The sequence below is a fragment of the Drosophila montana genome, unplaced genomic scaffold (assembly GCF_035044405.1).
Source record: "Drosophila montana isolate Dmon_TW-CO22-7 unplaced genomic scaffold, ASM3504440v1 contig_3216_1, whole genome shotgun sequence".
In the NCBI taxonomy this organism is placed as follows: Eukaryota; Metazoa; Arthropoda; class Insecta; order Diptera; family Drosophilidae; genus Drosophila; species Drosophila montana.
In genome coordinates this window covers 28853-38809 of record NW_026998096.1, presented here as the reverse complement: position 1 = coordinate 38809, position 9957 = coordinate 28853, and the positions used below count along the sequence as shown (strand labels likewise).

General features: G+C 42.8%; 2 protein-coding genes across 2 annotated transcripts; one reads left to right on the top strand and one right to left on the bottom strand.

The window, feature by feature from the left end:
* Positions 1-196: 196 nt before the first annotated feature.
* Positions 197-2831, top strand: LOC135433028 (fat-body protein 1). Its single transcript, XM_064688957.1, has 2 exons — positions 197-530; positions 587-2831. Exons 1-2 carry the CDS (start codon positions 270-272, stop codon positions 2312-2314), a joined length of 1989 nt encoding a protein of 662 aa, XP_064545027.1. The 5' UTR covers positions 197-269; the 3' UTR covers positions 2315-2831.
* Positions 2832-3077: 246 nt separating this feature from the next.
* LOC135433029 (uncharacterized) lies at positions 3078-3798 on the bottom strand. Its single transcript, XM_064688958.1, has 2 exons — positions 3653-3798; positions 3078-3588 (listed from the first exon to the last, which is right to left on the bottom strand). Exons 1-2 carry the CDS (start codon positions 3720-3722, stop codon positions 3116-3118), a joined length of 543 nt encoding a protein of 180 aa, XP_064545028.1. The 5' UTR covers positions 3723-3798; the 3' UTR covers positions 3078-3115.
* Positions 3799-9957: the final 6159 nt, after the last annotated feature.

Here is a 9957-nt window from a genome sequence, read left to right as displayed (position 1 = left end):
GTAAATATAGGGTATAGATACGAACCGGATGCTCGCTGGATCCATTTGACAAATCGTCAACAGAGGACTGAACTATATATAAATTATATTCTATTAATTTTATAACAACGTAGTTCAAAGACAAACCTTTCGAGCCTACCTACCAAGTGTTTTTGTTACAGGGTATATGAACTGTGATGCGATAAGGTATGAGATCAGCCATTGCCATTATAAATTATAAAAAATATGAAATAAATAAGCTGCTTCATTTCAGGTTAGCCTCATTCGAAATGCAGCAAATAACATTAACGATCTGTGCTCTTCTCAGCTTATCCTGTTGTGCTGGAGTTTCTGTCAATGGCTGGAGCTTGCGTCCGCGCTGGTGGTTGGGCGAATCTCCTCCTGATCGGGATGTAGCGAGGCCTACGCAATGGGAACTTCGCCAGCGTTTCTTGCTTGATTTGTTGCTGCAGGTGCACAAGCCGCTGCTCCAACAGGAGCTCACCGACATGGGCCGCGAGCTTAACGAGAATCCCAGTGATTACGAAGTGGTAAGTAGATCCGAATTTTTAAGAGCTTTGAGTATACAGTAAACTATGCTTTACAGGGAAGCTGGCCGCTGTTGCTGGATTTTTTTGAGCGCGTCCATCAGAACCGCATATTGCGCCCATATAGCATCTATAGCCTGTTGCAGGAGGAGCTGCCACAGCAGCTGCTAGACGTCTATCGCTTTCTAGTGCTAGCCAAAGACTGGAAGATCTTTCAGCGCAATGCCTGCTATGCACGCAGCCACTTTAATCCTGTGCTCTTTGTGCATGCGCTGCAGTTGGCGATTGGCGGGCGTGCGGACACAAAGGATCTGATGATGCCGGCCATGCATGAGGTGCTGCCACAGCTATACTTCGACAAAGAGCTGATACGAGAAGCACAGTTTGTTAATTGGCAGCAGTTGGTTCCAGTTATTCCAAAGCGCAGCTGGAGAGAGACACTGGGCAGCATTGTGTATCCAAGGATATTCAGGCAGCCGCCGGAGCTGGAGCTAATGCCCGCCGATCCGATTGTCATAGAAGTGAATTCCACTGGGATGCAGCTAAGCTTGGATGTAGCATTAAATGGCTATTGGAGCAGGCTTATAAGTCGCCTGATTATCGCCACGAAAGCTAAGGAAGACCTCGCACCTGCTATAATAGACGGCGATCGCATGATGCCGTTCCGTAATGCTCAAGATGAATGGACATATCGACAACAATTGGAGATTCAACCCAAGCCAGCAAACGGGCAGTTACTGATGCACAACATAAAGCAATTTGTCGCTTTGCTGCAACTGGAGGAGCTGGCAACGGGCACCAGATCGATGGAGCTGGTCAAGCCCACATTGATGACAACGGGAGGCGTGCCCTACAAGGCGACAGCGCTCAATGCTGAAGACGTGCGGCAATTGATAAGCCAGTCTATTGAAGAGCTGCAAGGTCGCATTGATAAGAAGCTGGAAAAAGATCACGAAATTCAGGCAATGTCAGCAGTGGGTGAAGTGATTGCATCGCAGTACTGGCCGCTCTGTAGACATCTCAGTCTGGCCATCAACGGCAATCGTGTGGAGCCCAATCTTCTGGGCATGACCACGTCCAACCTGAGGGATCCCATTTACCGCTCGCTACTTCTCCAACTAGCTCAGCTTATTTCGCAATATGAGCCTCCGCCACAGGCACCATTGCGGGATCAGCAGCTGCTGCAGTTGAGCCGAATCCGCGTAGGTCACTTGGAAACCTATGAGGAGCTCATAGACACCGATCTGATTAATTTGATGGACCAGCAGCTGCTTCAGTCACAGCGCAACAATCTACAGCTGCTGCGACGACGTCTTGTGGCCCGTCATTCCCGCTTAAACCATAAGGCATTTAATATCACCTATGAGCTTTCCGTTCCCTATAAGATGCTTGCAGTGATTCGCAGCTATCTGGTGCCGCCTGGCAGAGGTCAGCCTCGACTGCTGCTGGATGGCTTTGTTAGCGAGTTGGTAAGTGGCGAAAATTTAGTAGAGCGTCAATTCCCTACAGCTACGAATGCGCACACGCTTAGCGAGCTCTATGAAGCCAAGGCACCGTTCGCTGGTCCCAATCCCTGTTCATTTCCGCAGCATCTTCTGCTGCCTCGTGGCACCGCCGAGGGTCTAAAACTACAATTGCTTGTCCAAGTGCTTCAATGGAAGGGCACTGACATGAGCGCAGAGTGTGAAGGGGCTGGCTCGGCTGCAGATTGGACTGCTCCTGCACTTGCCAGCGCACTCTTAGATGTGGTTATCTACCATCAGGACTCGCAGGACTTAAGCTTCTGATTCTTACTTGACAAAGAGATTCATTTTATATCAATATATTTTAAATCAATAACAAACAAAATATATTATGCACCTCGAATTTGAGCAAGTGTGAACAGTGTCTGCTGCACTAACGAAAAAACTATCGATAGTAGAAATCGATAGCTGTCGGCACTTTCAGTTATCGAAAGCTTTACAAAGCTTTGCACTGCGGCGTTTAACCTGATTTTGCGGTTATGAATATCTCTAAAAAAAACTAACCTTGATTCCAGAAGATCAAGCAATTTTATTATATTCATTATAGTAATTCATAATTCTTATTATTATTAAGTGCTCTAAGTTAAAATTAATAATTAAGGTATTTATGAAGAGACACTTCTGAAATCGAGCTTAGCAGCTATTTCGGGGATTATTTCGTATAGGTTTATTGCTCCAAGGTGGTTTAATTTGAAGGCATTTTCATTTGAAAGTATAAATAGAGATTATTCATTTGATGACAAGAGTATGGGGTTCCCTTAAAACTAGAAATTTATTAGGGTCAAAAGCATTGATATTGCCATTAAGAGATTTGCTGAAAATTACTAAAAACCTCCGATAAGACAATTTCTTATCGCGCTACTAATGTAATAAATTAAAGTGGCAATTAGCCACCTAACACTGCGGTTGGTCAATGATGGGCAATAATATAAAAAGCTAATAGAATTCAATCTTATCAATATTTCCCTGAAACGAATACTATCTTTTCTAAAAAAAATCAAAGTTAACTTTTAAAAACTAGAATTGATTTACTATATTTTTAATTAGGTGTTATTTATTTAGAGCTTAAAAAACGGAAGTGCTGTTCTTATACTTAGCCACGAGCGTCTCGTATTTGTCGAATTGACGCAAAGGCAAGTCGTCGTTCTTGATAATGCAATATTTTTTCGATAGGAATAGTGTGCCAATTAGCAAACCGCCATCGGCCTTGGCACGGCAAATAAAGACACGCTCATTCCAATGGGTAGTGCCCACGGAGACGGCGTCTCTCTCGTAGTAGCCATCAAAGGTGCGCACCCACTCGAAATCTACATTCGGCCGGGTAGTCAATAGTTGATAGGTCGAGGCCTTATAGCTTATAGTATCCGTATTAAAATAGGCAACGCCCGTTTCAGCCACGACTCGTGCGGGCAAAACGTTGGTGGCATAAGTGACTCGGCCGACGTACGTGTAGTAGCCATAAGGATCGAATCCGCCAAGCACAACATTGCTGGGCAATGGATACGACAGATTTCCTGCCACCCACACGTGCTCCGTATCTAAGGTATAGAGAGAGGATAAGGTTCTGAGGTTCGTTCACCTGACACAAATGTAAATTCTTACCATTTGTGGAAGGGACGCCGAAAACCACGGCAATAACACCAACAACTAGCAAACAGGCAACTTTGTACATCTTGTAATTCTTCGAATCAACTATTGAAAAATCGCAAAAATTTGTAGCTACTTTTATACCAAACAGTTATCTATTTTCGCTATCGCGTGGGCCATAAATGTATGATTAGAACCGGGACTTACACCTATTATTAATTTATAACTTACTGCAGCTGGAAACAACTAACAATTCATTTATTTTTTAAATTTCCAAGTAAAAATGTTAAAATTATCGACAGTATCGATACAAAAGATATCAAAGCTCCTAGCATTTGAGTTGCAACCGCCATCTATTGTTCGCTTACAAAAATATGGCAGCGCCATCTTTTAATAAAACTAAAGCACACATTTAAACATTTTTTCACTCGATTTTGTACACAAAAGACTAATTTTTTAATGACTATCGTTAATTGGCGAACGTGGCTATAATTATATATGCATAGTTAATCATAAATCCAAAATCTCTCACTTATCTGAAAACCCTTTTGCAAATGTTGTGTGTGGAATGGGCTCATCGAGCAATAAAAACTATTCCATTTCTGCATAAATATATGCAAAAGACTTGCTAATTCATTAAATGCTCTAACATCTAATGAGAGACGAGCTTGTAATCATATAAGGGGCTGAATTTTAAAGGGTGAATGTGACTCCACAAGGACATCAATCTAAATAAGTTTCATCAGTTTATTCCACTAGTGTTTTTGTCTACCACTTTATGCACCTCTAATTTCTTTAGAATATTACGCTACTTGTTTTCTCTTTCTCTCTTTCAACTGGAAATCAAATAAAATGACTGGCAAATAGGCAAACGGAGCAGTCCCCAAAGGAAAACTTGAAAACGAAACGGTTTATTATGCTTATGCGAATGTGATGACAACAAAAAGGCATAATAGTAAAATTAAATGTGTCTATTATGCCAGCAATACAATGCACACATAAAACCGCACACACACACACACACACATGCACACACACCCTCACACAAACGCAAGCCCAAGCACACACACAAACACACACAGGCCTCACAATCGTATAGCCCATAGAAACATTTGGCAGACAAGAAACGTTTAAGGAAGGATGTGTTGCTTAGGACAGACGGGCAGGGGTGGGCAGCGGGTGGCTGTGGTGCGATCCACACGCATAAAAACAAATGCACAATACAACAAAAACAACAACTAGAAGAGTATTGAAACATTTGGAGCTCATTTCTTGGCAGAAAGAAGAGCGAAATCAACTTGAAGGCTTCATCGAGAAGGGTACCCCGTACATCGTACATGGGCCCGGCGGAATGGGCACTTGGCCTGGGCGTGTTTGCTGCTAGATAAGCGCAATAATATGCACGTATTTTACGGCAGTTCTCCCCCTCCCCCTCGGCCCGTCCCACAAGCACCTCATCCTCACTTTGTCGCGCAAATTTTCTAAGAATGCGCAAATTTGAAAGCGAATTGTTTTCAGTTTTGTTTGCCGTCGTCGCTTTGCCTAATTGACTTTGCGTGCCACATGCCGACTCCTCAGCCCCCTCCTGCCACCATCTACCACCTACTCAGCCAGCCACCGGTCCAAAACTTGACAAGAATAGACGACAATCAGCGTTCATTTTTTGCCTTTTTTGTATGCGTCTAATTTGTGTGCGGTTTATGAAAAGAATATACCAGCTCCCGCTCCCGCTCCCGCTCCAGTTCCATTACCAGTTCCAGTTCCAGCTCCAGCTCGCAATGAACAAACGCTGCCCTTGCCGCCGCGCCAAGAATCAAAATGCGAAAAGTTGTTGCTCATTTTCTGGCTTATTAATTTCTGATTGTAACCAAGGTGACGGCTTAGGTTTGTCGGCTCCCGAATATGCTATATATACAAATCAAGTATGTATTTTACTAAAAGAGAGTATGCACATTAATATGAAATAGTAGGTAAGTGTCTAGCTAAACCTTAAATCTGTTAATGTGTGTAGACTTATAGAAAGATTCCGATATAATTAGTCTATAGTCTTGCTTGCACCACAACAGTGACCAGAAATGTTAAACGTAAGCCTAGCTGGCATCCAAGTGGGCAATAAGGGAAACCAAAGCTCTAAAGTGCCCATTGGCATTGGACCCAAGAGCGGCATCATCGTAGCTGCTATTCGGCATCTCTTGTGGCATTCCTGGGTATTGTATTTCATTTCCGTTTTCATTATTATTTGTGGCTGGCCCCGGCTGCCCCGTTGTCGACCAACTCTGGATGTCCTTTGGTAGCTCCTTTGGTGCGCCTGTCGCTCAACTCGCTCTGTTGTCTCTGCCGTTTGGCATTTGCTTCTTTTTTTATCGCCTTCGTCTTCGTCGTCGTCGGCGTCGGCGTCGTCGTCAAGAACAACGCCAACGACGCTGCCAACTTCCTGCTATCGTGCTAATTTCCGTTGCTTTATCTTGACACAATGGTGCGCATTAAAAGCGTTGTGGGGAACTGCTGGCAAACTTCATAACTAAGGGCTGTGCCGTGGGTTCTTGACTAGCGGGAAGGGTCGTGTGGGGGGGGGGCGGTGTTTGGGACAGGTTAGGGTGGTGGCTCCAATGCAACCGCTGACCGCTGCGCTTTTATTTCCGCCCCACATTTTGTCGCCATATTAGACGCCATTTTTGTTTTCGCATTGTCAACACATTGTCATTGGGTGGCAAGCAACTAAATGCTATGCGTGGTGGTGCGGGGGGGACTTGGTGGGGATGGGGCTCGGGGGTTGCTCTCGCATTCTCATTTTCGTGCTGGCATTTGCATGCGGTTTTTCTCTTTCAAAAATATTGATAAATGCCGCCATTAAACGCGATTAACCATTTGAATTATGTGGCAAAGCCAAATTTTATTGCCAACACAATTCTATGGCCGAACAAATGGCATCATTATTAAAATATATGTACCTACATTGAGTATGTGTGTGTGTGTGTGTGAGTGTGATAATGCAAAACGACCATAATTGGGGCGGGAATGGACTCAAAGTGGGAGCTGTTCATATTTAAAAAATTGTGCTCACAATTTGCGCCGCTTGAATTTCAATGCAACCGCGGAAATTATTGCCAATTGTTTGAGCTGGTCCAGCCAGAACAGCAGCAGCAACGAAAACAACAAAAGCCTCAGAGACTAATGCAATTTTAGTCTAAACAGTCGCCAACAATTTGAATGAATTGCATCAATTGCCGGCCCATTGTGCTCTTCCAAAAAATGCCCGCCCTTGTGTTCGTCTATTGAGTGGGCGTGCCTGGTTGCACGTTGCCCTGCTGCATTGTTGTTGCCTCTATGTGTGTGTGTGTGTGAGTGTGTGCGAGTGTGTGTGTGTTTATTCTTCCTTCTGTGCAGTGCACTCGCGGGGGTAATAAAATAATTGCAGCGCACGTGTCAAAAATATTCAAAAGGATTAAGTAGCGGTTCATTCGGGTGCTCGGATACTCGGGGTGGCTGTAAATCCGCCAGTTTCCTTTGGCGTACGCATTGTCCAACTGATTGCATAAATTGTTATGGAATGCCATGGACGAGTACTCATAGAAAAGGCTGTGAATGCGCCAACGACTATTTCACATGGTCCTTCTTTCTTTTTTGGGCGCAAGGGAAACTGTTTCGGGTTGAGGGATTGTTGTCAGTGCCTTCGCTTTTTATGCATCATTGTACTCTGTAAGTGGTAGAAAGCATAGTTGCTATCAAAAGCAGTTTAGTCGAACTTCGGCTTGATTAAAGTGGCCTGCAAACTCAAGAAAAACTAAATCCCTGCAGTTAGATTCATTTTGTCTAGCTAGCTTTGCAGAAATATGTTTTCAAAATTTGAGTAAAACTTTTTCTTTATATATTTTTAATATTGTCAATCTTTTTAAACAAAACCTAATCCATTTTTATGATTGAGTGTGCACATTTGAGACCGGAAGAGTTAAAAGTTCTAGTTGACCTGTTTGAATAAAACAATAAAAATTTTAATTTAAAAATGTCAATTTTTTTGAAAGTTCGCTAATCTTTCGTCTTGTATAAATTGTGTTACATAAATTATTGTAACAAAAAAATGTGTATTTAGTATTTAATACATGAAATATTTTTTATAGTGTATACAGACTTTGGCTTGTTATAAATTCGGATATTTTCTTGTTATGATTCGTTTTTTTCTTGGCTCTGGTAGGAATTTATTTTGATTTGCAACAAATTTACTGCGGCATTGTATATCTTGTGTGTGCGTGTGTGTGTGTGTGTTTTGGTGTATGCTTAACGGTTTATTGCTTTTCGCACTCGCCACTTGCCACTTGCCACTTGCCACTTGAGGGTTTGCCGGGAGGGTTGTCTTTTGCGACTGGGAACTGGGCGCTGGGCGCTGGGCGCTTTGTTTACTTTGTTTGTGGTGTGAATAGCAAATAAGCCGCGACAAATGCGATTCTATCCCATAGTTCGATATACTGGTTTATTATGAAGTGTGGCCCCAGCAGATCCAAGCTGAAAGCACATTTATTTTAATTACAATGCATTCAGCAAGCGCAGCAAAATAATTTAAAACATTTGCCGCCCCATTAGTTGGCAAAATGTTGATGGAAATCTCAAATTGGAGTAAAATACTCGTTAAATGCGAAATGCAAAATGCATTTGCTGTAATCTCTGTGGCCACAAAATCAATTTGCGTTACAAAATTTATATCAGCCAAAGTTGCCTTCCCACAACATATTGGAAAATTAAATGCAATTGCTTTGGCTGTCGTGTTTGTGGCTGCAAAAATTGATTGATTTTGCTCTGACAGCAACTGTAATTGAAAATATTTGTTAACTATTAGTTTAGTGATACATTCCCGTTGCCAGTCGTAGTTTGGGCGACCTGCCTTACCTGCGTCAGGCATCCCTTCCTGTGCACATTTCCGTAATTCCCTCCAGCTCCTTACGGTGGGCGGGCTGCCTCGCATTTAATCCCACTTCAAGCAATGCCTCAAGAGGTTCCTCTTTCTTTCTTATCTATCGATGCGCCAAAGCGTGTCAGCTGCGGTCCTGGCAGGAGGGGAGGCCTGGACAAGGGCTGGTTGTGGTTCCATCCTTACAATAGCAGAAAAGCCTTTTGACAATGCGCCCCACAGATTTCAATGTATTTTCCTCAACTCCGATTACCCTGTAATCAAGAAGATGCGAAACGGCTGTAACCGGCGTGTGAGGGTATCGGAAACTCCCTTAACCGCATACAGAGGAAGTCCAGGTAAGTTTACTCAAAGAGTCTTCTTATCATACAAATTATATTTAAGTGAAAATGCGCTGAGTGCAGGGTACTTTTTAGTCCAGCAATTGCATTCAGTCTCATGTTTTCTATACTCTTATTTATTTTTTTTAATTCGCAGCAAATTGAATAGACGACAGTGACGATTGCCATATAGCATTATCACCTACACACCTAAAATTTTGAATAGCTTGTAAGCAATTGGTTCGATTCCTAGTCCCCCACCCACTCAGCCCACATCCCGCCCACATCCCGGCCAGCGCCTCACCCCATTAGCCTTTGTATTTCGGCTGCGTCGCGTATATCACATTTCCGTTTGTTAGCATTTTTCTACATTGTATATTCATTCACACACTCACTCGCACGACGAGTGTATTCATGTACGAATATGAATGGCAAGAAGTTTTCTGCTCAACTTGATAGCCCCAAACACAAGCCCAACCTGAACCCCAACCACGCAGCTCAAGCCCTTCCCATTACAACAGTGCATGCAAAAATTCCTATTGTACATTTTGACTGGGTGTTGTGTGGGGGGGGCGACAAGGGTGTATCTTTTTCTTCTTCTTTATTTTTCTTTTGGGTGGTATTGCGTTGATTTGAAGGCAACTCACGCCCTCCTTAGTTCCTTTCGGCATTTCGATTGTCAATATTTTCCACACGTCTACACAAAAGGTAGAAACTAAACTTTGTTCATTGATTTCTTCACAGAAGCAATGCACTAATGTCACTTTTATTACGATTTTACGATTTTTGATGGACTTCTTAATTTTCTAGGTTTTGATCAAGTAAATTGCAAGTGCCAGGGTTGCCAAACCAACTTCCTGCCTTTCGTTTCTGGTTCTAATCTTGGTTTGTCAAATTTTTTAAAACTTAACTAACACAATTAAACTTTTAATTTTAAATTGCCCGCTGTACTGAAAATATTGTAAGCCATATATATTTTCACATACATAATGCTGGCTAAAATTGACCCATACCCAAAATGTGGCATTTACCAACTGTGGTTAATGCAATAATTGGGCCCAAAGTTTTTTATACTTTGCGGACTGGGTCGCACTCAA

Excerpts from the sequence above, each read along its gene's own strand:
- LOC135433028 (XM_064688957.1), top strand. The coding sequence starts at position 270 with ATGCAGCAAATAACATTAACGATCTGTGCTCTTCTCAGCTTATCCTGT. Across the intron at positions 531-586 it reads ATCCCAGTGATTACGAAGTG|GGAAGCTGGCCGCTGTTGCT; the intron begins GTAAGTAGATCC and ends TATGCTTTACAG.
- LOC135433029 (XM_064688958.1), bottom strand. The coding sequence starts at position 3,722 with ATGTACAAAGTTGCCTGTTTGCTAGTTGTTGGTGTTATTGCCGTGGTT. Across the intron at positions 3,589-3,652 it reads CGGCGTCCCTTCCACAAATG|ATACGGAGCACGTGTGGGTG; the intron begins GTAAGAATTTAC and ends TCTATACCTTAG.